Genomic DNA, 27,556 nt, shown 5'->3' on the forward strand with positions numbered 1-27,556 from the left:
CACAGCAAACATTATCCTCAATGGTGAAAAATTGAAAGCATTTCCTCTAAAGTCAGGAACAAGACAAGGGTGCCCACTTTCACCATTACTATTCAACATAGTTTTGGAAGTTTTGGCCACAGCAATCAGAGCAGAAAAAGAAATAAAAGGAATCCAAACTGGAAAAGAAGAAGTAAAACTCTCACTATTTGCAGATGACATGATCCTCTACATAGAAAACCCTAAAGATTCCACCAGAAAATTACTAGAAATAATCAATGACTATAGTAAAGTTGCAGGATATAAAATCAACACACAGAAATCCCTTGCATTCCTATACACTAATAATGAGAAAACAGAAAGAGAAATTAAGGAAACAATTCCATTCACCATTGCAACGGAAAGAATAAAATACTTAGGAATATATCTACCTAAAGAAACTAAAGACCTATATATAGAAAACTATAAAACACTGGTGAAAGAAATCAAAGAGGACACTAATAGATGGAGAAATATACCATGTTCATGGATTGGAAGAATCAATATAGTGAAAATGAGTATACTACCCAAAGCAATTTATAGATTCAATGCAATCCCTATCAAGCTACCAACAGTATTCTTCACAGAGCTAGAACAAATAATTTCACCATTTGTATGGAAATACAAATAACCTCGAATAGCCAAAGCGATCTTGAGAAAGAAGAATGGAACTGGAGGAATCAACCTACCTGACTTCAGGCTCTACTACAAAGCCACAGTTATCAAGACAGTATAGTACTGGCACAAAGACAGAAATATTGATCAATGGAATAAAATAGAAAGCCCAGAGATAAATCCACGCACATATGGACACCTTATCTTTGACAAAGGAGGCAAGAATATACAATGGATTAAAGACAATCTCTTTAACAAGTGGTGCTGGGAAATCTGGTCAACCACTTGTAAAAGAATGAAACTGGACCACTTTCTAACACCATACACAAAAATAAACTCAAAATGGATTAAAGATCTAAACGTAAGACCAGAAACTATAAAACTCCTAGAGGAGAACATAGGCAAAACACTCTCCGACATACATCACAGCAGGATCCTCTATGACCCACCTCCCAGAATATTGGAAATAAAAGCAAAAATAAACAAATGGGACCTAATTAACCTTAAAAGCTTCTGCACATCAAAGGAAACTATTAGCAAGGTGAAAAGACAGCCTTCAGAATGGGAGAAAATAATAGCAAATGAAGCAACCGACAAACAACTAATCTCAAAAATATACAAGCAACTCCTACAGCTCAACTCCAGAAAAATAAACGACCCAATCAAAAAATGGGCCAAAGAACTAAATAGACATTTCTCCAAAGAAGACATACAGATGGCTAACAAACACATGAAAAGATGCTCAACATCACTCATTATCAGAGAAATGCAAATCAAAACCACTATGAGGTACCATTTCACACCAGTCAGAATGGCTGCGATCCAAAAGTCTACAAATAATAAATGCTGGAGAGGGTGTGGAGAAAAGGGAACCCTCTTACACTGTTGGTGGGAATGCAACCTAGTACAGCCACTATGGAGAACAGTGTGGAGATTCCTCAAAAAACTGGAAATAGAACTGCCTTATGATCCAGCAATCCCACTGCTAGGCATACACACTGAGGAAACCAGAAGGGAAAGAGACATGTGTACCCCAATGTTCATTGCAGCACTGTTTATAATAGCCAGGACATGGAAGCAACCTAGATGCCCATCAGCAGATGAATGGATAAGAAAGCTGTGGTACATATACACAATGGAGTATTACTCAGCCATTAAAAAGAATACATTTGAATCAGTTCTAATGAAGTGGATGAAACTGGAGCCTATTATACAGAGTGAAGTAAGCCAGAAGGAAAAACATAAATACAGTATACTAACGCATATATATGGAATTTAGAAAGATGGTAACAATAACTCTGTATATGAGACAGCAAAAGAGACACTGATGTATAGAACAGTCTTATGGACTCTGTGGGAGAGGGAGAGGGTGGGAAGATTTGGGAGAATGGCATTGAAACATGTAAAATATCATGTAGGAAACGAGTTGCCAGTCCAGGTTCGATGCACGATGCTGGATGCTTGGGGCTGGTGCACTGGACGGCCCAGAGGGATGGTATGGGGAGGGAGGAGGGAGGAGGGTTCGGGATGGGGAACACATGTATACCTGTGGCGGATTCATTTTGATATTTGGCAAAACTAATACAATTATGTAAAGTTTAAAAATAAAATAAAATTAGAAAAAAAAAAAAAGAAAAGTTCTTTAACTCAGATCTCAATTTAAAATTGTTTCTCCTATATCATCCTTGATTAATGCACTTAGCTCCTGTTAAGAATGCAACTTCTCTCACTAAATATGTCATATAAGAAAACATAACTTCAGAATGTATGACATGCCTGATGTCCACATGCAATTATTTTTTATGTAAAGAGATTAATAAAATGAAGTGTGACAATTTTCAGAAACATTTTTAACATTCATTTTTGTTTCTTAAGTGAGACCTGAGGAAAGGGGTGGTCAGAGAGAAACATCAACCAGTGTTAAAATAACAGAGTAACTGCAGGCACAATATATACCCGTTTCAACGTGCTCTCACAAAGACTCCATGGACTATAGACCCCCAGGCTCCTCTGTCCATGGGATTTCTCAGACAGGAATACTGCAGTGGATTGCCATTTCCTTCTCTAGGGGATCTTCCCCACCCAGGGATCAAACCTGAGTCTCCTGCATTGGCAAGTGAATTCTTCACCACCGAGACACCAGGGAAGCCTGTATATTATGGAGAGGTTTTCAAAAATGCCTATTCTATTATTTGGGATCCATTGTTATGACAGTATATCTTTCTCTCAATTGAAATTCTCTACAAAATACGTAGTCAAAGAATTAGTCAAACTCCATCTATTTCTTGAAAAAGTTGTTTTGAATTTAAACACATAATTTTAGGGTCAATTTTGAAATTCTTCTTTGGCCTTAAGTCACTTTTCCAAACAATACTTTTTTTGAACTCCTGAGTGATTCTGAAACATGAATTTAATTACATATTCACTTGAAGTATCAAACAATATTAAAATACAATAAATTATTAGAGAGGTATTTTAAAACATGCAAAATATTTAAAATTCTTTCATAACTATTATAATTAAATAATCTGTATGTGACAATTTTAGCCACAAGTGTACAATGTTATTTTAGATAGCCTCGGCCTAGACTGTGATAGATCGTATTTTTACCTTTTTCTTTTAAAAAAAAGAAATGTTTTAGTTTTCATGGACATGTGACATAATACACATCCTGGTATTAATGAACTATATTAATGAAGGATTCTAATATATTTTATATTTTGAGGGACTTTTCTGGTGGTCTAGTGGTTAAGACTTTGCCTTCCCATGCAGGGGGTGAGGGTTTCATCCCTGGTCAGGAAGCTAAGATCCCACATGCCTTGCAGCCAAAAACCAAAACAGAAAAATATTGTAATAAATTCAAAAAAGATTTTTTAAATGGTCCATATCAAAAACTTAAAATGTATACATATATTTTTATATTTTGGTATCAAAGAAAACCATTTTAATGTTCAAAATTGCAACAACCATAAGAAAAAAAAGAAAAAACTTACCTTTGCTTTGTACACTAGTACCTGGAAGTGTCTTATATGAAATTTCACATTCCTGGGATACACTGATGTCATCTAGAGCAACAGTAGCGTTTGATGATAAAACTGTAGCTTCCAAAATTAACTAAAATTACAGAAAGATAAATTATTAGAAATATACTATAAACATTTTTTTTTAATTTCTAGACCCAAGATAGAGCCATTCCTGCCCTGGGTGCCATGACAGCAAATCAAAACTTAAGTAACTTTCATGTCTTTAAATGTTCCTCTTCACCAGAAACACATTATATTCAGTCAGTCAGTATCCAAACTTCAAGCCAACTCTGGGCTCTATATTTCCTTATTCCTTCTCAACCCAAACAAGGTTGACTGTGAGGCCTCAACCAACTGAATATTTTCTGTTTTATCTCGTCCTCATTTTTTATTCTTTACCCTATAAAGCTTCTTGCCTTTCACCCCATGTTGCATTTCTTCAAATTAGACACTGTTTCTTGAAGTGTTGAATAAACCTTGTTTGTACCCCCTAAACTATCTTCCTTAATCATTTTTTAACAAAAGTAAATGTATTACAATCATATTTCTTTGTGTAGAGAAGCTTATTTGCATATGTCCCAATCTTCCAACCTAATTTTAGAAAACTGTTTTGATCAGAAAATTCAAATTAGGAATTTATAAAGTCATAACTGCTTTGACAGCACCTTATGCAACCTTAATATCCTAGGTAACCTTGTTTCAATTAGAAGTTGCAACATTCATCACAACTGAAGGGCCACCTTCCCACTGGAGCCATTAAGAGTTATAAGCATTTAAAATGAGCTCTTTGGGGTAATCAACTGCGTGGTTTACAACTCAATTTAATTGAGATATGAGTTCATTTATAATGTGTCTGCTGAAGGCAATGATTCATTTACATATCAGAATATTTAAACACTTATGTAGATTACATATACATATATGGAAACCTACTTAGGCAAAAAACCACTTACAACGGTTAATAACATTCATATGCTAAAGCACTTGGAGGCATCTACTTAGGTTTAATTTATTCTAACTTTCTAAACAATGACTAATATAATTTGTTTTCTTTCTTGTTAATCACTCACATTATGTTGTTATCCACCATCTTAAAAAAAAAAAAAAAAGAAGAAAGAAAGAAAGAAAGAAAATATATATGTGCAGGGTCTTAACAACACATAGCAGGACAACTAGTCCAGGCTAGCAAGTGGCTAGTAAGTGCATCTCCATGTTATCAGGGAGGATCTCTGAGCTCAAAGACCTTAAAATTAACCTGGTAAGACACATTGACACCTAAACTATACCATAAGTACTATATAAGAAATATGATAAGATACTAAAAGAATCAAAGAAAAGCACTTCATTACTTCTGCCAAGAATGTGAGACAGAATTCAGAAAAAAGTTTCAGTAGAGAGGTATTACTAAACTTCAGTTTTAGGTCACCTACACCTTTGCCTGCTTTCCTCTATATAATTAAATGCAAGACTATGTGATGAACAGTTACAATTTGATCTAGATTAATTAAAATCCTCCAATTTTAAGTAGAGAAAAATGTTAAAATTCCTCTAAAAATATATATCTCATATCTGTAAATAATATCACCTGATTGTGCCCAAATCATCTTCACTGTTTCTATTTTGTATTACTTGCTTTAAACCAAGCTCATCTTTCAATTCATCACTGAAGGTAGCTCCCCCCTGAGAACTACAGTATCAGTTAATAACCACTGTGTGAGCCAGAGGTTGCTCAGAAGAGATGCTTCAACCATGCAAAAATGCAGAGAGAAAAACCTAATTTTAAGAAGATTCTGAAGGTAACTTGAGAGCTAAAATTTCTAATTATATGTAGATATCTTTCCTTCTAAAACTAATTTTTAGGATCTTGCTGAGTTTTGTTTTATTCAATTATATTATATGACTCCCTGAGTGAGCAGAATCAATTCTTATTTTTGCTTTCAGGAAGCACGGCAATGGTAAATATTGTTTACAGTCAAGTGATTACTTTTTACATCTGCAAAACTGAGAGAAGGTTTTCCAGAGAAATATTCAACTAGCATATTTAAATTTTGGTTCTTTGATATCTTGTTTTAAATAAAGGATAATGAGAATGAATAAATATGAATCTAAGGGGAAACGGAGACTATAGGAATATGGTAAGAAAAAATAAAGAAAAACTGGACTACAGTAATTTTTAAACAATGACGGTGGTGTTAAAAATAAAATCAACAGCAAACTTTTACTAAAGAGCTTGGATGCTTTTTTTTTGTTTTTTTACATGCCAGGCCTGGAGTAAGCTAAATAAGTTAAAATGCATTCACTTATTTTAACCCTATGAAGGCAGTGCTACTTTTGTCCACATTTTAAAGCAAAGGAAACAGAGCTTAGAGAGCTGAAGTTATTGGTTGAAGGTCACATTTTGAGTAAGAAAAATGTGTAACCTAAGCCATGGATGATTATGCTGAACATCATCACTACCATGAAATAAGAGATAACTGGTCTTCAGAGATGCTGGAGGACACAGCTACCTGGCAAAAGAAGATTTAATGAAGCCCTGGACTAAGAAGGCCAAGGACATAGCAACATTTACAGAGACCAGACCAGCTTTTACTTTGCGTTATAAATCTTACCCTTCACCGATTCCTCAAATAACGTCAGGAAATTGTTATTGATTTATACCATCAACACTGATCAAGAGTAAAAATTATTGTAGAAAATTTCACAAAAGTGTCATCTTAAAATAAAATCTAAATATGACACGATTATGTTTTAGTAGCAAACTCAAAGACAGCAGGTCAACCTGAAATCAATAAACAGTATTTAGAAAAAGTACCACTTCTAGATATGAAATTAAGAAGAGTTAGGAAACAAATTGCAAATTAAGTGGATATATTTATGTAAAAAGCTGAATATTTAAAATGAGTAGGAACAGTTAAAACAGATTGGAAAAAAAAATACTATTAATGTGAAATATGTGACATACGTTCTTCCAATAAAAACTGCAAAGGCAATGGAGAGAATATTAAAATGCTAATTTGCTGTTCTTGCAAAATAAACAGTAAGCCAAATTCACTTCTACCAGAAGACTGAAAGCCCTACCTAACCCAGGCACTGATTTCCTAAAGAAATCAGAGCAATTTATATTCTGTTGCGATGTGTACAAGAGACATAAAAGGACCACACTGAATCTGAATGTCATGGCTACAAGAGAACGGAGAGGTCACACGGTCCCGTTCCTTTCTCCTTTCCAATGTTTGGATTAGATAACTCTGTACAAATATATGCTTAGCCGCATTACACTGATGGTCAGGCAATGAAGAAGGTCACCCTTAAATACTTCAGTCCATTAAATTTAAAGTGCCAAAGGAGACTGTTTCCAAGAAGATAAACTTTAAATATTTGAATATGTAAGAGCTAGATTGACTCTTTGTAGGTATAACATCTTTTCCGTTTGCTGTTGACCAAAGAATGAAGTAGAACTACATCTAGCTAGGCTCCTCACGCATATTTCTGTAACTTTGAAAATACACTTAGAAAAATCAGGTTAAAAACAACATAATTTTAGCATTTTTGTTGCTTGTAGAGGATAAGAAATGGAGTAGAAAAGGGAACCAAGAAGATAAAAGCTGTGTTTTTAGAAACAAATATATCAACATTTAAAGCAAACAAAAATGTTCGTATTAATTCATTCTGAAGTTTAAGTACATGGGTGTTTGCCTTTCTGTGTACTTTCTACTTGTTTGAAAGGTTTACTAATGTATCTAAATAATATCAATGTATTCAATAAAAACACGTTATGTATGTGTGTGACTGTGTATTTATCTATCTTATAAAATGTGTATAAAATCTGCACTGATTCACACCAGGATGTTAACACAGAACCCAATTCCTTACCCACAGTCTTTGAGTCCAACTAGGATTTGAAATCTGAATAGTTCAGAGTTGTGGATGTTCATCTTAAATGTATCATGATGCCCTCAGAGAGACCGAGGGCAGCTTTCTATCATCAAACCCATCACTAAATGAACTGCTTAACAGTGGTTCAGCTCAGGTTAAATTTTGCCTCTAAATTTGTTTTTCAAAAGCTTATTGCTTTCCAAATTTTGACTTTCTAAATTTCTGCTTAGAGACTGTGGACCTATAATAGCCTTCTGAATGGTGAAATCTGAGAAAACAGTTATTTTTCTTTTCACTGACTATAGTTTCTAAAACAAGCCTTTACTACAGCCAATTAACAGGATTACATGAGATGGAACAGAAAGAAAGTGAAGTCGCTCAGTCGTGTCCAACTCTTTGCGACCCCGTGGGCTGTAGCCTACCAGGCTCCTCTGTCCATGGGATTTTTCAGGCAATAGTCCTGGAGTGGATTGCCATTTCCTTCTCCAGGGCATCTTCCCAACCCAGGGATCAAACCCAGGTCTCCCACACTGTAGACAGACGCTTTACCGTCTGAACCACCAGGGAAGACAACAGAACAGAGGCACAGGCTAAAACCCTTAGCTTTTCAGGGCAAATTAAACACGGCTGAGGCTTAAAGCAAGAACCCAGGGCCATTCACTCCCCTCCAAAGCCAGAACAATTAAGAAGAACCTGGGACTTGCCTAGTGGTCCAGTGGTTAAGACTCCGTGCTTCCAGGGCAGGGGGCGCAGGTTGATCCCTGGTTGGGAAACTAAAATCTCATATGCCGCACAGTGCGGCCAAAAATATACTAGAAAGAAAAAAAAGAAAAGAGGCTGACTGGTGTTGACTGGGACCCCTCAGGTTAGGAGAGAGAAAAATCAACACAGGATGCTGATTCACCACGGAGGGGAGTGAAGGGAGAAAGAGAGCACCAGAGTGCGGCTGTTTGCCAAATTACAAAATCTCGTCAAACCCTGATCAATCCACAAACTAGTTAATATGTCCCCCAGATAATAAACAGCAATCTCAATTTTCACTGCAAAACAAAGACAAAAGAAGAAATATTAAAAAAAAAAAAAACCTATACTATGCTAAAACTCTTCAATAATAAGTGACAGGTTAATGAAGCCCAGAAAGAACAGTATGAGTTTCAACTGCTAATATTTCTCAAAGAGTCAGTTTCAACAAAGAACATTCTGGTTTTTGTATTTTGTTTTTTATTAAGATTTTAGAGCACCTTTAGGGACAGTTTTAGAGCACAATTTAGAGGAAGGTACAGAGGGTTCTCACACACCTCCTGCCCCCAAGCATCCATGGCCTCCTCTATCATCACCACCCCTCATCAGAGGGGGGCATTTGTTACAAGTGAGGAGACAACAGTGATACATCCTAGTCACTCATGATAAGAATGTTTCCCCAAAGGTTGAATCTTGGATTCTCTAGCACTTGGTTGTTCTCTGGGTGGGGCTGTTTATTCTGAGGTGAAGTATTGTTTTAAATTTAAACAAATTAATTTATTTCTTGGCTGCACTACATCTTCATTGCTGCATACAGGCCTTTGCTACTTACGAAGAGCGGGGGCTAATCTCTACTTGCCGCGTGCAGGCTTCTCATTGCATTGGCTTCTCTTGTGGAGCACAGGCTTTAGGTGCCCTGTGGCCAGTGGGATGTTAGTTCCTGGACCAGGAATCAAACCCATGTCCCCTGCATTGGCAGGCAGATTCTTAACCACTGGACCACAGGGAAGTCCTTAAATATATCCCTGAAGGTTCTAAAGGCATCTTCTCCAAAATAGTTTGTTCTCCCTGTTGGACTTCTGTATTTGCCTCAGTTAGGAAGTGAGTAGCAGATGAGTGTGCTATTTTTCAGAGGCTTTGAACACCCCAACAGACCTCCATGCACCCATTTATAGAGAGAAAATCAGAAGCATGGAAGGATTAAGCAATTTCCCTCTGACTATATACCAGGGTTTGAACCTCAGGCTAAAGAGCCCAGGTTCACAGCCACCGTTTTAGCTACATTTTCTTTAATACTCAGCTTCCCCAAGTATTGCTTTTATTATCACTGTGCTTTTCACAGATTGGGAAATCTGAAGCTCAAAAGTATAATGTATACAGTCACTTAGCAACCCTTGGGTTAAGCAGAGATGGGAACTCAGACCATCTGACTGATGGCAGTGTGTGTTCCTCTAATTCCACCACCCAATCTAGTTACTAAACTAGCTCTTTCCAAACATCATCCAGAAGGGAGTCATGTCCAGAAGGGTGGAAGCTGGGGCACTCATCTGATAAGCTACAGTTTCCTTCTTTCATTATTTAACCAAGAAAATGACGTAAAAGTGTGATAAAAATTCTCAGTATTAATGGACAGCAAATAGGAATGCAGCTCAGATTTTTTTCACTACCTCATGTACTCCACCATCCTTATTTAAGAAAAATATTTTCCCATTACATTTCTCTTCTCTTCTGCCATCTGTTCAATCCTTACTTCCACTTTCGCTCTGCTTCCACAAGTCGTGAGTACTTAGTCAAGATAACTTCTCTACTTATCTCTGACTGTGAATATGCTTGCTTTATTAACATCAGACAAACTTATGGGACATATGTGTTCTCCTATTGTCCGGGAAGATCAGCATTAAATAAGCATCTTCTTCTGAGTTGTATTCATCTCTTACATGCTTACCTGAAAAGGGAGAGTAGATTCTCCAGCCTTTGCAATGAGATTGATTTTTGCTCGTCGCCATTGAGATTCAGAGATTCCGATTAGATCACTGTGCTTCTGCAAATCCCCATTCAGAGATGTTCTTGTAAAAAGCGAGAGACGTGAATGCTGAGACAAATGATACCAAAACTGCACCTGGTGAAAAGTGTGTTTGAGTGATATAAATATTCCATTTACTTATGCCCAGTAGATCTATAATTAAAAATACCCAAAATTACTTTGGTGTTCAATATCATCTTAATTCTCCTCCAAATATGTAGACCCAGAAAATGCTAAGTACATCTTCTGCCAGCCTTTGTGGCCCCTCCTTAAGAAAAGGCTCAAGGCAGTTACATTAACTGGTATTTTAAACACATGCTATAGAGCTGTCTAAAGACATGGGACACCAGCATCCTGCTCAGACAAGCATGAGGACAAATATTTGTCTACATCATTAGGGAACAATTTTAGGACCCTTTTCTCTTGCTTTCCTGCTTCTTATGAATATAGGAAGACACACGTTCTATATCTGACTCAAATTACAAAATCACATACTGCTATTTATTCTCTTTGATGTCTTCAAAATTTCCTCAAGTAAAAGAAGACTGCAAGGAATACTTTTTCATTAATTCCTTCTTTGTTGTGACATTAGCAAAAACCTTGGGAGATCACATAGTACTGTTTATCAATAGTTTAATCTAACTAGAGAATGTTCTTTTTGAGGTTAGGGAGCCCAGATTTGATCATTTTGTTTCCTACTCACCATCAATGGTGGCACAATCTAAAGGACTGACAGGTTAACGAGGTAGTGGAGAAAACAGAGAGGATTATTTTAGGTGCTGACAGCTGCAGCTATAACATGGAATTCAGCACTATCATTACTCAACCAATATTTACTGACCATTACTAAGGACTGGACACAAGGCAAGTTGAAAATTAATTGCCTCAGTGGTTGGATGATATAATACAAAATATATCAAGAAAAAAACCCCACAAAACCAGGTTCAGACACAACAGCAATTTTTTCTTCCTCTCATTATGCCATAGAGTTCTAATGCTTCATGTTTCAAAGACAGAGCATTGTTCAGAGATGAGGCTCCTGAGAAATGAAATCATTCTCTTTCGACTCAAAGTGACTCCTTTTCAGTTTCACTACATTTTAAATTCCTGCTTTTTTTTTTCTTTCCCTTCATCACTGGACTTTTACCTTGCTGCATGGACAGGCATTATTACATGCATTATTTATTTATTTATTATCCCATTTATGTCATTGTGGGTACCAATTTCCGTGGAGATGAAAGTTGAAAAAAAATGTGTAATGTCTTCTAAAAAACTGTTTGAAACATCTAGCATTCTCTGTTGCAATGTGGTACACATTTTTTTTCAGTGTCTACCGAATTGCCATCACTTGGTCAACGCATCCTTTCTGATCATCCATTTCATATCAGATTTTACCACCAAGCTCACCTACACTCAGGTCTTGAGGCAAACCAAGAAACATAAAGTCAAATGGAACTGTTTAATTAAATTCTGTGGAAAGGGAGGCTACAGGGTCCCCTACCACAATTAAGTTTTAGATCCCTGCTATAGTTTCAGCATGTTCCAACTTTGTAAATATTCAAAACAGAGCTTTAAACCTAGTTGAAGAGTTGTGCGTGCCGCACCAGAATTTCAAGCTGTCAAATTGTCACTCAGTACATTACCCGTGCGAGGTTAATAGTGCATTAAGAGTAAATGCCAATGGGATCCATATTCAATTGGATAAGAGCTTAGAACTTCACATTTAATTTAGTTTTTAAAAGTGAATTGGCTTTATAGAGATTTGAGGAGAATTGTTTAGTTTGGTATAGTCCAAGAAACCTCCCAGAATCTTTCCAAATTTAATACTGGTCAGGGTGAAAATACTGTACAAAAGTTAATACAGCTATGACTTTAGACAGGAATGTAGTCAACATCTGTAGTTCCCACTGTAATACATATTCAGTTCAGTTCAGTCGCTCAGTCGTGTCTGACTCTTTGCGACCCCATGAATTGCAGCACACCAGGCCTTCCTGTCCATCACCAACTCCCATACATTGGAGAAGGAAATGGCAACCCACTCCAGTGTGTTCTTGCCTGGAGAATCCCAGGGACGGGGGAGTCTGGTGGGCTGCCGTCTATGGGGTCACACAGAGTCAGACACGACTGAAGTGACTTAGCAGCAGTAGCAGCAGTGTAACATTATGTCATGAACTCAAAATCACAATGCACGTTGTTAATTCCTCATAGAACCAACTAGGGCAATTTGTATTTAGTAGGTATTCAGTTCATAGATACTAAAGAAAAGAAGGAAGTTTGAGTAGGACTATCAGCATTAGTGTTGGAGTAAATGTTTATAGGACTTTCTTGGTACAGTGGATAAGAATCCCCCTGCCAATGCAGAGGACACAGGTTCGATTCCTAGTCCAGGAAGATTCCACATGCCATAGAGCAACTAAGTCCATACACCACGACGACTAAAGCCCGTGTGCCTGGAGTCTGTGCTCCACAAGAGAAGCCACCGCAATGAGAAGCCTGCACACCCCCACCAAGAGCAGCCTCTACTCGCCACAACGAGAGAAAGCTCCCGCAAAGCAACCAAGACCCAGCACAGCCAAAAATAAATAAATGTCTAAAGACATTCAGAGAGAGTAATAAAGAGAGAACCCCCACCCCCCGCCATGTATCATAAAATGTACAAGGAATCAGGTGTCCTTAGGGACCTCAAAGTTTTATGGGAGAGAACGAAAAGGAACAATTAAGCATATAATGACAAGCATATGAAAACAGTGTGGCTATTTACATGTAAATGAATTCAACAAAATGACAAATTCACTCTCTCTGTTATCATCACATTTTAAATGCTCAATAGCTATTTGTAGCTACTGACTTCCATAGTGGATGCAGAAGACAATTTCATCACAGAAAATTCTATTAAAAAGAACTATCAAGCATGTATATTAAAATCATGTTGTTCTTATTGTTTAGCCACTAAGTCATGTCTGAATCTTTGTGGCCCCACTGACTGCAGCCCACCGGGCTCCTCTCTCCATAGGATTTCCAAGGCAAGAATACTAGAGCAGGTTGCCATTTCCTTCTCCAAGGCATCTTCCTAACCCAAGGTTTAAACCCACATCTCCTGCACTGGCAGGTGGATTCTTTACCACTGAGTTACCAGGGAAGCCCATATTACAATGATACCAACCATTTAAAATGTATTTATTAATTATCATTTAAAGGAAACTACTATCTTGATTTTTGTCTGATTCACTAAAAAGCAGGGATATAGGGACTTCCCTGGTGGTTCAGTGATTAAGACTCTGTGTTCCCAATGCAAGGGGCAAGAGTTCAATCTCTGGTCAGGGAACTATGACCTGGTGTGTCCCCCTGCCGGGAAAAAAAAAAAAGCAGTTATATAAAGTGTTAATATTAAAGGCTTGCTTTTATTTCTTCTGGGTTTTCAGTAAGTTGTATATCCACAGCTTGGATTGTATGTACAAGGTGACTATGCAAGACACTGAATCAATTTATTCAAGAGAATTTTATGTGGTTTAAAAAGCTTCCAACAAAGCAATTCCTTTAATTGCAAATTGGAGAGAAAAGAAATGAAGCTCAAATTAATTTACTGTTTTTAATTGTATTCTCTGATTTTATATTATTTGTATATATTTTTTAAAATACTGAATCATTCATTTTACTATAAAAAGAAAGGACATCTTATTGAGTGACTTACACTATTAGTTATGCGTGACTTATACTATTAGTTACTGAGTGCAGGCTGAATAACTAATCTTGCTACTCTGTTTCTACAGGGCCCTGTGATATTCCCAGAGGAAAGGCCAATCTCTACAAAACAATATGATTAGGAACAACTAGGAATTACTTATTAGGAGAAGGCAATGGCACCCCACTCCAGGACTCTTGCCTGGAAAGTCCCACGGACGGAGGAGCCTGGTAGGCTACAGTCTGTAGGGTCGCTGAGGGTCTGACACTACTGAGCGACTTCACTTTCACTTTTCACTTTCATGCATTGGAGAAGGAAATGGCAACCCACGCCAGTGTTCTTGCCTGGAGAATCCCAGGGATGAGGGAGCCTGGTGGGTTGCCGTCTATGGGGTCACACAGAGTCGGACATGACTGAAGCGACTTAGCAGCAGCAGCAGCAACAGATATAACAGGACATTATTTAGAAGCTCAAAATAATGTCTTCTTTATTTCTCTTTGCTATTTCATCTGATTTGGGTTTGTCTCCAATCAGAACTCTACTCTTTAGATTTTCTGCTTTTTTCCTCAACTTTCTTATGCTCTTGACTCCTTTTGCTTCCCTATGAGGGAGCTTATTGGTCAAATCTTCATGTCTTTTCTCATTTTCTCCAAATGCGCAGTTAGCTTTGTTTTCTCGGCCACAAACATCGACCCCTGTCTGGTGTTTCCAACACCTGTTGTAGCTTCAAGATCCAGAATAAGACAAAAAAATAAAACATGCATACACCAAAAAAAGAGAAAGAAACAAGATATCTGTAACTCCTCAAAACTCAGCTGGGAATAAGTCCATGTAGTACAGAGGGAGCATTCATCTGTCTCTCTCATACATCCCCCTTTAACATTACCAGAATACTGGAGTACAAGAAATCTAGAGTGGGTTGCCATGCCCTTCTCCAGGGGATCTTCCTGACCCGGGGATTGAACCCAGGTCTATTGTATCGCAGGCAATGCATAGAGACCTGGGTTCAATCCCTGGGTTGGGAAGATCCCCTGGAGAAGAACATAGCAACCCACTTCAGTATTCTTGCCTGGAGAATCTCATGGACAGAGGAGCCTGGTGGGCTACTGTCCATAGAGTCACAAAGAGTCATACATGACTAAGTGACTAACACTACTACTACTATAGTGATTCTTACGACTCCTAGTCATGATGATGCTTTTGACTGACTTTTTTATCTGAATGAGCTTAAGTGGAAGTTTGAAGTCTTCAATAAAATATAGTCTTTTCTCATCTAAATGATTAATCTGGGTGTGTTTTAACCATGTCCAATAAGAAAGAATATCTGCTCAACTTTTCCCCAAAATCCATTGTTTCCTCTAGAATATCTAACATGTATGCATGCATGCAAAGTCGCTTCAGCTGTGTCCAATTCTGTGTGCCCCGCAGGGCTGCAGCCTGCCAGGCTCCTCTGTCCATGGGACTCTTCAGGCAAGAATACATCGAAACCCACTCTAGTTCGACCCAGGAACAAACCCCAGTCTTCTACATCTAACCTGCACTGGCAGGTGGGTTCTTTATCACCAGCGCCACTGGGGAAGCCCAGGATCTCTAACATGATCTAATCCTATCCTTGGAGTAAAGAAAACAGAACAAATCATGATTGCACCATTTCAAGTCCCACCGCAAATTTCCTAAATTTCTCTCTGATAAGACTTTATCACTCTAGTACGGGAACATGATAAAACATGGCCTCTTAAAACTCATTGAGAGAGTTGCTACAAGTGGGTTATCACTGTTACATTTTATATTGTTAAATGTTATATATCTTATATATGTTTAATGTATGTGTTGTTACTTTATACATTACACATAATTACAGATAATATTATATATTGGGCTTCCCTGGTGGCTCAGATGGTAAAGAATCTGTCTGGAATGCAGGAGACCTGGGCTTGATCCCTGGGTCAGGAAGATCCTCTGGAGAAGGTAATGGCTGCCCACTCTGGTATTACATATATTATATTTTTTATCATGCTGTGAAGCATTTAACACTGAACTGCTATTAGTATCCTTCACTAAATTCTATATTTTGGCAAATATTTTCTATATTATGACAAATGTGTTTCTATTGTCCCTTTAATATCCACATGGAGTATGGAAGTAACAGGTGTGCACTGAGTCAGAGAAAGAACATTTACACTTGTATGTATGCACTCAGGAGTCTCAGAAGAATTATTTTTCTTTTGTTTTTTAATTCCTTGAACCTGAGCCAAATGACAACTCACATGTCTCTCTGTACTAGCTGCTGGGATACTTCAATTCAAACATGTAGCCTGGCCCTCAAACTTTATTTTTGGAACCAGTCTATCTTTTGTTTCATCAATATTTTTCCTGATATACCCATTGACTTTTTTTTTAATTTTAAGAATTTTTAAATTAAAGACTATTAGAATAGCAAGTATGTGTTGGGGAATTTAGAACAAAAGTCAAACAGATAAACTGTTAATAGCATTGAAAGCAAAAGCTTCATGTTATCAGTCCTGCTATATTTAATTGTGAAGTGAGATATTTGGTCTTTCAAACAGTAACTCAAATATAAATATTAATATTCTCACAAACCTCTTTCATATTCTATATTTCCTGATTTATTAAAAACAGTAACAGTATTTCAACAGCAATAAGAAATACTAGCTTCTGGCTTCCACATGTTCTGTGTGTCCTATCTCCTGGCTATTCTAAGGAAAAATGCCAAATTTCCACCAGTGACTAAAGGAGTTTTTGAAGCTTTTAAATAAAAGTCCACACCATGAATACTGCATAGTTGCAGGACCAATTCTGTATGTCGATGGCATGTGTAGTCTACACATAAAGTACAAGGTAATTCATGCAAAATGACCCTAAAAGTCTGTTAGAAAAAGTTTCAAAAGAAAGCTTCATATTCCTTTCATAAAGTCCTTTCAAAAATATATTCTTAGCTGTATTAGCCTGATATGATTATGTAGAGAAAAAATCATATAATTTCATAAGATGAAAGCTTTAATCATATCAAAGTTCCTCACTTTGGTTATCTCACTGCCTCTCTTTATTATTTTATTACAAAGAACATTTGCTATTCCATGAATACAGCTATGATCAATAGGTTCCAATTAGGAAGATCAGCTGCATTTTCTGGTTACTGAGGAAGATAAGAATTTGTTCTGTTAGCTTATTTTGTAACTTTCATGAAAGAAAGAAACACACATTACCACAGACTTCTAAAAAAGTAATAGTATATTCTTAAAATACTCCTATGGGATCTCTCCTTGGCTATGCCCATCTCAGACTATGAATAACCTATAACAATTAAATAATAATTCTAAGCTGGAAAGTACTATGAAGTAACCCAAATATCCACCCTTCTAACTCAAATATTCCTAACATTCAAGCAGATGCAGTTAAAAGGGAACAAAGACTTCCTCTGGCAGTCTTCCTCTGTAACCTCTTATTTTTCCACAAATCAAGGCAAGCCCCTAAATTAGTATCTGAGAACAAAGGTGGAGAGACAAACAACAAAGCATCTAAATTGCTCATTGCTTTTACTGAGGCTCCACCCCAATAGCTCCCATAGGTAAGCTCCAAATTTAAGCCACAATAAAGAAAAATGTCCCCAAGTGGAAAGAATCATAAATTGTGGGTCAATCCCAATGACCACAAATTAATGGCTACCCACACACAACAGGAAATGCAAATCATCTTGAAAAAGAAGAGAGCTGTATGATTTCTTAATGAGTCTCAGAATTTCTAATAAGTTCTTAATGTTAGTTTCCATACTTCTGTAAAAGAGGCAGAATTAATACATTCCATTCCTTTTTATCCAGTCTTTAATGAATTTAACAACAGCAGTTGCATTACTTTGGTATGTGATCTTGAGTTAAAGTTCAGTAAGTCTGTAAAGTGCTTTTAAAGAGCAAGTAAATGTTTCACAAGTTCTCCAAAAAAATCTATATCTATCACATCAGATTTAATTAAAATAAACCAAAGGTGGGAGAGTCTAGAGTCCAAGTGGGTGAGATGGAGGTGGAGTTCAGGCCATTGTTTTAATCCAAATTCTCACAAAGATATGGACAACAAAAAAACAAAGGAAAAAATAAAAAGAGTAGGACAATCTATTAAGAGTTGCAGGCTCTCTCAGTCAGGCTTATACCATGCTGAAAGTATAATTAAATTTACACCTCTGAATGATCTGTAATTTATCACCAGGAATGCCTGAATTAATTCTGTAACCCTGCATTTCCAGGCAATGAATTTAGTGTGTGGGACTACTGATCCCTTCATTATTTTCTGATAAGTAAAGGGAGAAAAAGAAAGCTGAAATCTACAGGCTCAGAGACATGTTAGAACTCTCAAAAGGATAAAAACTTCTAATGGAAACATTAGTGTTATGGAAAAATGGAAGGATTATGTTTATTGAACACCTACTATGTCCCAAATACTTTCCCAGATTCTTTATTTAATCACATTTGAGTTCTCACAACCATGTGAAGTAGGTGTACTAACACTATGCTTCCAGTGTGGACACTGAGTCTCAGAGCATATCATCTGTGGCAGAAGTGAAATTGGAACCAGGTTCATCTGACTCCAAAGTTCCCTCGCCTTCTTCTCTGTTATGCTGTGGGAATGAACTGAGTGTTTTACCGCTTGGTCTGTGTTTAGTGGCACCAGAAAGACTAACTGAAAAAATAAAATTCTGGAAATATATTTATTTTTCCTGCACAGATTTGTCTTCATTTATTCACCCTTTCATCTTGTTTTCAACAGAATTTGTTAAACTGCTTTTATTTTCCTCAATTATTAGCAACATTTCTGGCCAAAATAACAAGCAGTTGGGGCAACGTGTATCCACAGCTTTAAATTATTGAAAGAACTACATGGAAAGAATACAAAATGATAGAAATATTTTTGAATAGGCCCCCCAAACAAAGGGTGCAAGTTATACGCTGTAAATGTCTTTTGGAATGACATGACATTTCCTGTTGAAATAGCTCACACAGATCTCTCAATACATCATGAAAATAGTAGTAAAACATAGGAGGCATTTACTAGCTGGAGTAACCCAAGCCTAACGGTTTATAACCACAGACTGGCCAATGAAAATTCCAGTAATTGGTTACCTGACATGGGGTAGAGGCAGTGACTGATTTTGTAAGAACAGGACTTCCAAGCTTGGCCACTGCAGGTGGTTGATGTGCCCCAAAATAAATAAATGATCCTGCAAAAACAAACATAAAGTCATGTGGATAAAAGTTCTTCTCTTGTACATTTGGCGGTTCTTTGCTCTAATAGCTCAACCGTGCACACATTCAACTGTCAATCAGATAAAGAAAATTACGTTTTTACTTCTTTACCATTAAATTCCAGAGATAACCATGAATTGCTGTCATATGGATAACACTAAATATTTGAAATAAAATCTCATTGATGAAAAATAAGCTCTTGATCTAAATTCTCTCAATGAACATGTTTTATTGGCTTAAGTCACGGTTTGAAATTAAATTAAACGAAGCTTCTAAATTTACAATTAGATATTCAGCATGCCTTTAGAAAATTCCTAGGAGATCTTTACTTGTAAATTTCTTCTGGATGTACTGAAAGATGAGAGCCTATAGAATGAGCTTGGTTTCTCCTGGGGCTTACATGTTTGTCATTGTTGTCTGTGCTGGTGGGAATGAAAGCTTAATTAAAGATGTAATCTGAGTGTTAACAAAATAACTGCTTTTAGATTTTAACTACAATGGAAGTGCTAATGGCAAATGTACAGGGGGGATAACATCTCTTAGCAGCCGGAAAGATCACACATTCAGAAGAGTGGTCAGGGTAGCTTCCTTGACTAATGAAAATTTACAAGGTAGTCTATGCTGCACAATGTCAAGGTCTGATTCTGCCCTTTGATAATCACAAAATAGTAAAAACAACTATTTTGATGAAATAAAACACATTCAGAAGGGAATTTTCTTAGCCAGATCAACGCTGATTGCACAGAATGAAAAGGATTTCATAATTAAATGTGTTACAGGTACCACCACATGTTTAACCAAACTACCACGGCTGCAAGTCAACAGTGCAGTCTCTGAGTGAGAAAAACAGAACCCAGTTTCTATGGGCTTTAAATCCAAACCCAATTGGGAAGGATAATGCCCACTGTTCCCAACTCCAGACTAAGAGTAATAGAAAGAGTATATGAGTTCATTAAATTCTCTATTTCACCTATAAAAGAGTAGGAAAAGATGACTTTGAAAAATTATTCCAGCTCAAAAATCTTCAGGTTCAAGTAAAAATCAACTGAATATTGCCAAAAGACTAATAAAAGTTCTAAACATTAACAATATTCAAAGATCTTACTCCTCTGGTCATTTAAAACAATATGGACAATTTCGAACAAGCAGTTAATGAAGGATGAAACACATAAACACTAAAACTCCAAAATCTAAAAGAAGCAAAAGGTTTGAACAAGTTGATTATCCCACAAAATTAACTGGAAAAGTGATAGGAAAACAATCTACCAGGGTGTATGGCCCCACCATTTATTTTATTTTTAAAGAACAAATATTTGCACATTACTTCCATATATCACAGGTTTTAGGAAAATATGAACAGTTCCTTGACTCATTTTATGGTGCCAGATATCTCTAATGTTAAAAATGATGAAAAGAGAATTAAACTATAGATCAATATCACTCATGATCATAGATACAAAACTCTAATTAAAATGTATCAATTGCATTTGCAATTCTTAAAAAAAAATGCTGTGCCCCGACCAATGAGCTTTCCAAGAATAGAAGTTTGGTTTAACAGTCTTATCAACATAGTCAATAAGATCAAATTAAAGAGTAAAATAATAGAGTCATATAGAGTGAAAGCAAAAGTGAAATCGCTCAGTCGTGTATGACTCTTTGCAACCCATGGACTGTAGTTGGCCAGACTCCTCCATCCATGGGATTTTCCAGGCAAGAATACTGGACTGGATTGCCATTTCCTTCTCCAGGGGATCTTCCTGACTCAGGGATCAAACCCGGGTCTCCTGCATTGCAGGCGGAGTCTTTACCGTCTGAGCCACCAGGGAAACCCTTATAAACAAATATTGAAAAGACTGTGAAAAATAGTCATTCATTCCCAATAACCTCAATAAAATGTTAAAAAGAAACAATAAAGATTAATGATCTACCTCAAAATAAATAATGTCTTCAATGGCCAACAACAAAATTATTTTAATTATAATGAGAAACTACCTAGAAAATTATGTCACTATTACTAATTAGAGGAAATATTATGATATGATATAATATGATAATATTACTTATCTTAGACTAATATTATCTCATAGGTCTAGCAAATGTGCAAGTCAAGAAAATAAAATTTCTAGTAAATACAACAGAAAAGTAGAGATAGCGTTCCAGTATTGCCAATAATGTAATTGTAAAATCAGACACCCCAACAAATTCTCTTTTAATAAAGACAGGTATCAATAAGAGAATTTAGCAAGGTAAATTCAGAGAAATACTTCTAAGTTTTTTAATTTATTTTAGCAATAAGACCCTGAATATAGAATGATAAGAAATATTCTACTCACAATTAACAATGATGATACAAGATATGTAGGAATAAATTTAACAAGAAAAGGACAGGACTTGTATGAAGAACATCATAAAACTCCATGAAAAACTATAAGACTTCTGATTAAGTGAAAAGAGATAACATGTTTTAGACGAAAAGATAATATTATGAAAATATTACATTAGTGAAAACTGATGTGGAAGCTAAATGCCATCTAGAGAACATTTTAACCAAATGCTTGAAAAACAGACAGTATTGACTTAAAATTTATATATGCAGGTAGACCCTAAAGAGAATGAACTCTGACCCCAGGCCCATATACTTCCAGAAATATATCTCTGGATTTATTTTCTTACAGGCCTGGACCACAGAATGCTCTGAATTAAGAGACCTATGGAATTATAGCATACCAAAGAGACTGTTTCTGTTTATCTTAACTGTTCATCGTAAAACTGTTCTTGTAAAACTCCTGTAACACCAGAGGGGCTAGCTGACCAGCACAGTATAAAAATAAAGAATGGAGGGGTCAGCCTCCCCAGGCTACACTGTCCAGGCCAGCCCCAACCTCACCTTTTGCAAAGGATGCACCCCTTGTAATGCAATATGGCCCAAAAAGGATTCCTTAGATGCTGTGAGAACATTAGAAAATACCTTATAATGAATTTAGGTAAAAATATCACAAATATACCATTATGCAGGAAGAAATCATAAATAAAACCAGTCAAAAGAAGTTTGCGTCAGGAATACAAGGGTGGTTTAATGTTTGAAAAAATCATTATTTTATTATAAACAAAAAAGATAATATCACAATGATGATTATCACAATATGTTCTGAAAATCATAAACCCAGTTTTAACAGATTAAATAATTAATAAATAATTAAATCCAAATATTTATATTTATATTTGAATGCTTATTATTTATATTTAAAATATCTTTGAAGACAAAATATTTTGAATATTTTTAATTCAAAATAAATATTTTGAATATTTATTAATTATATTTATATTAAAAATATCTTCAGAGACAAAATAATTATTATTTTAATTATTTATTAAATAAATACCAAAGAAACAGGAACAGTCACTCTGGTATGCTATAATTCCATAGGTCTCTTAACTCAGAGCATTCTGTGGGGCAGGCTTGTAAGAAAATAAATCCAGAGATATATTTTTGGAAGTATATCCAAAAATACTTCATCATAAAATACAATCATAAGACCCCAGGCTCCCCCCAACACACACACACACATATACATAAACTTTAACACTACAAATAGGAACATCTTTATCTAATACAAAACAACCTTTTAGTAACTATAGTATTCAAGGCTGAATTACTGACAATTTTTCCCCTCAACAGGAATAAGACAAGTACAGCAGCTATCACCAGCTCTAGCCAACATTTTTCCAGAGGTCCTTGTCAGAGCAATAAAACTGAAAATAGAGAGTTTAAGATTTAGAAAGAAGGAAATAAAATTGTCAATCTTTGAAGACAAAATAATTATGAGCCCATAATTTATAAATTCTTAACTATAATTTTAAAATAAGCAAGGTCACTGAATACAAGGTCAATATTTTAAAATATAACTACATTTATATATACAGGAACAACTCCAAAAATTAAGTTTTTAAAATGTGACATTTACAATAGCTGCAAAAGTTTTTAAAAACCTAAGGAAATATTAGCAAAATCTTTTTAAAATTTATACACTGAAGCTTCAAATATAGAGAAATTAAAGATCTAAATAAATGGAAAAAATTAGAAACATTTGAAAAAGATCATCTTTCCATGAAATACAAATCAAGGTTATATATTTCCATTTATATAAAGCTTAGTGAAGTCGCTCAGTTGTATCCGACTCTTTGCTACCCCGTGGACTGTAGCCCACCAGGCTCCTCTGTCCATGGGATTTTATAGGCAAGAATACTGGAGTGGGTAGCCATTTCCTGCTCCAGGGGATCTTCCCAACCCAGGGATCGAACCCAGGTCTCCCTCATTGCAGGCAGATGCTTTAACCTCTGAGCCACCAGGGAAGTGATGAAATGAGAAATCATTTTTTACACGTAAGTTTTTTTTTTAATTAAGAGAATAGCATGTCTATTGATGGTAGACAAATAGAAAACAGTACTCCTTTTGCTGCTAGAATTTTAAGTATTACAATTTTGAGAGAAAGTACATTTCTGTAAAAAATAGGAGTATCACTGTTAGTTATTTACTACATAGAATTAAAGATCCCCATATAAGAAAATGCATACCAGTATAGATTTTGCAGCATTGTCATAATATTGTTATGCAATAAGAGGATGGCTAGATATATTACAGCATACCCAGACCAAAGAAATTAAGCAAATTAACAAAAGGAATTAGGCTTTTTTCTGTTTTAAGGCAAGGTTGAATATCAGGCATCAGATTTAGTCTTCTATCTTACCCTAGCAAAGAAATCAAAACAATTTATATTATATAATGGTTTTCAAATGTAGGACAATGGGAATATAGAATCACAATGATCTCTGAGAGAGGAAACAAACGAACGAAGCTACACAATTTTCCCAGCTTGCTACCTAAACCCAGTTCTCAACTGCCAATCAGGGAGGCGGAGGCCAGCAGTGTGGAGGTCTTCTCAAGTTGAAAAGACTGCAGTTTGGGGAAACACAAGTGGCCAAAGTTCATGAAGCAGAGTTCCAGGAAAAGGAGAGCTGCAAAGAGAGCGAACTCCGGAGATCTCCAGAGAGTTCCCTCCAACTCTCCACCTGAGTACTGACCAGGGCGTGGGCATAAGGTAACCACCTGAGGCTGGAGGAAAACCTTCTAAAAGGAGCAGCTGAAACACTGCCCCAAGATCATAAAGGGCCAGAAGCAGTAGGGTCTTTTTACTAATCAGAGTGGAAACATTAATTATACATAGGAATTGGACAGAGTGCTCAACTCTAATGAAAATTTATGTCTAAATTATATGCTCATAATCACCAAAATGTAGGAACAACTCAAATATCTTTCCACTGGTATACACCCAGGTCTAATATATGGTATGTACTCAATTGGTTTAAGAAAACATATAAACTTTGAGGAAATGTACTAGTAATAAATGTAGTTTCAATAATTAATAGTCTCCTTCCTATTTTAAACTGTAAATTTAATCCAATCTGCTACAGAATCTGAAGGGAAAAATAAGACCCACTGGCACATGAGCAGAAATTAAGATCTTAATCTACTGTTAAATAATAAGCTGAGTTTATAGACAACAGATGGGATGAATAGCCAGGCTCCCTCTCTGCCCTCTAACATCCTTCCCCACTAACCCCAATTTCCAATGGCTAAAAACACAGTCAACTCTATTAGTTTTGGTGTACTTCTTTGGAAATCTCAAAGGAGAAAGAGATATAATATCTAGTGGAGGTTATGCAAGCTTAAAGAGGATCTATGGCAGAGTTGTGTTATTATAAAGTTATATGAAACTAATGTACCTTTGCAATTCATCAAACAAAACAAAAACAGAACAAAACCCTTCTATTTTCCCTGGAGTTTTACAACCCTTCAGTGGAATGCTATATATAGTTATGGTTGCTCTATTTGAAGGGGATATGTAAAAAATGTACTGCTGGTTAAAATAAAAGGATATACGGGGGAAAAAGTAAGACTGTTACAAAGAAGCTTTAAGGGTGATTAAGTTGTATTAGAGTATTTGCAATTTATTTTCGAGCTAGTGCTAAATCTCTGTTCTCTTTTCCTAGAAAAAGGATTAAACTATTCTGTTTTGCAAAACTTGGATTGTTCCAAAAAGAAGGCAAGCCTACTGTACATGATTCATGACGAGAGAAAATTATCAGAAGACTTTTCCCCTCTTCATGCCTTCAATCCCACCTTTTAAAAGGTGTAACAAAACGTTTTGTTATTAAATTAATGCTCCTTTCAGGAAACTCAACCACAAATTATGAAGTTGATTAGAAGAAATGAAAGCAAGACAAACCAGAGTTCCACTTATACAGTCTACAGTGGGAAATGAAAATGCACAGAATCATCCTTCCAAAACAGGGGGAAAAAAAATTTTTTTTTAAAGAAAAGAGGAAAATATCCTACCATGATTTGTGTTTGTTGGGTGCTCAGCATCAGGAAGATGGTGGTCTGCACTGGGCAGCCCTTTCATGAATTCCCAGTGTGAATCTTCTGTGAGAAATGGCTCCCAGCCGCAGAAACCAGACTCAAAGTCACACCTGAGATGACTGGCTGTTATGGACAGAAAGGAAAACAAAAGAGAATAAAGGGGGAGCAAGCAGGGAAACATTGACTCTAGCATAGCCCATCAACTTAGGTGGTCAGAACCATCAATGTCTTCTGATCATCAGAGTCGTTTTGCTTTTTCCAACCTCACAAAGTTGTGCTGCGTGAGGCAGCGTCCTTCTACTCTTCTATCTACACCTGGCACATTTCTTCCTGGTTGGCCATCTCTATTGCATTTAATAACACAAGGTAAAACTCTGCAGCTTTTCAGAGTAACCAGTTCAACTGCCAAGATGAAAAAGATTCACCTGCTGGGATGGTTAAAAGGATGGAATTTAAATTAATTCTGGACACCTGAAGAGCCTGAGGTCAGCACCTTAGAATTCAATCTATTATGTTAGTTTAACAGTTTCTCTAAAAAAAAAAAAGAAAAGAAAAAAATCCCCAGCCCACTTTGGATTGCAGGTAAATTAGATATTTTTGAACTTCACTTTTTTCCTTTCTCTTAATACACAACTACAAAGTTGAAAAATACTTAAGTTCCTACATTTATCACAAGATAACGAGTTCTAGAGAAAGTCAGGATTTAGAGTAAGCGGCCTAAACACTAATCATAGCTTTGTCACCAAATTTGTGAGGGAAGAAAACAGCAAGTTTCAGTGGACTGGGTAGTACACTAGAAATTCTAACAACTTGATTTGTGCTTTCAAGAAATTATAAAGTTTCCTTATCCTAAAATAAGAATTATCGTATCAGCCTATATTAGTAGTTTGGTGGATAAATCCATGAAATTAATTTAAAACATATTTGCAAGTATTCCTCTTTATGCAGAGGCATTTTCATAACTAAAAGAAGGATAAAATAATTCTTGGTCTTGGTCAGAAAACACCTAAAGTTTTGACAGCTCCCCCTTATCACAATTCTATGATCTTTAATAAAATAGGAATAGATGTATTCCCACTGAGCTCCAAGTATGTGCCAAGTATTTTGCATATATTACCATCTGTGTTCACAAACACCCTACAAAGCAAGTATAATTATCTTTTGGAAACGTTAGTGCTAAGTAACTTGCCTATGATACATTTTAGTAAATGGAATATCCAGACTGAGTTGTCTGATACCAAAGGTTATACTTTGAAGCCTCCCTACACCAGGGACTTTGCCTCAAAATTTAAACGACTGCATCACTGCTTGCTCTTAATGGTTTTGTTCAATTTTTAAAAATGTGACCAATTTTACCAGTATATTGAATAAGCTCACTATATCTTAATAATCAAAGAATATTCAAATTTCTATAAAAATGGACGCCTGGGTCACGACCAGATATTTTATCACTAATATGTCAGCTCTTAGAACACTAAAGGATGCTTTGCAAATAAGGCCACAAATTTACTCTCCATGTATATTCAATGTTTAGTTCTTAGAGCTATGCTTCTTTAGATAGTCATATAATAGATATGTAACAAAAGATTTTTCTCTACAAGCAAATATTATTTCCCCTTAAATGTATTCTCCAAAAATAAAAACAAGCAAATTAACTACCATATAATAATGGGAAAATGTTGCTCATAACCTAATGGTGAATCAACATGACAAGGAAATGCTGTTCACCCACATAGTACATAACTGGAAATCTATTGCTTCTGGATGTTTTTCTTTTCTCAGCTCTGGTTACAGTGTTGCTGGAATACTGCTATTGATAGCCAGTTATTGCTCCAAGCAGAGCCTCTTCGGTTTTTTGACAGTGTTAAGAACTTATGACCTAACTGTGACTGTCTCCCCCAG

At 36.1% G+C, this 27,556-nt stretch overlaps 1 protein-coding gene across 12 annotated transcripts in view; it reads right to left on the reverse strand.

The window, feature by feature from the left end:
- MALRD1 (MAM and LDL receptor class A domain containing 1) overlaps window positions 1–27,556 on the reverse strand; it is a 754,524-nt gene that overhangs the window by 490,074 nt on the left and 236,894 nt on the right. For 11 of the 12 annotated variants that reach the window (XM_086334560.1, XM_086334554.1, XM_086334556.1 and 8 more), the window contains 4 exons: window positions 25,631–25,777; window positions 19,111–19,208; window positions 10,219–10,392; window positions 3,627–3,747 (listed from right to left, as the gene is read on the reverse strand). In XM_086334560.1, coding sequence (XP_086190686.1) covers window positions 3,627–3,747; window positions 10,219–10,392; window positions 19,111–19,208; window positions 25,631–25,777 — 540 coding nt within the window. The remainder of the gene's footprint in view (window positions 1–3,626; window positions 3,748–10,218; window positions 10,393–19,110; window positions 19,209–25,630; window positions 25,778–27,556) is intronic. The other variant, XM_086334563.1, reaches the window with a different exon arrangement.

This window comes from Bos grunniens, chromosome 13 (assembly GCF_055505025.1).
Source record: "Bos grunniens cultivar Pamir isolate PY7600 chromosome 13, Bosgru_T2T1.0, whole genome shotgun sequence".
In the NCBI taxonomy this organism is placed as follows: domain Eukaryota; kingdom Metazoa; phylum Chordata; class Mammalia; order Artiodactyla; family Bovidae; genus Bos; species Bos grunniens.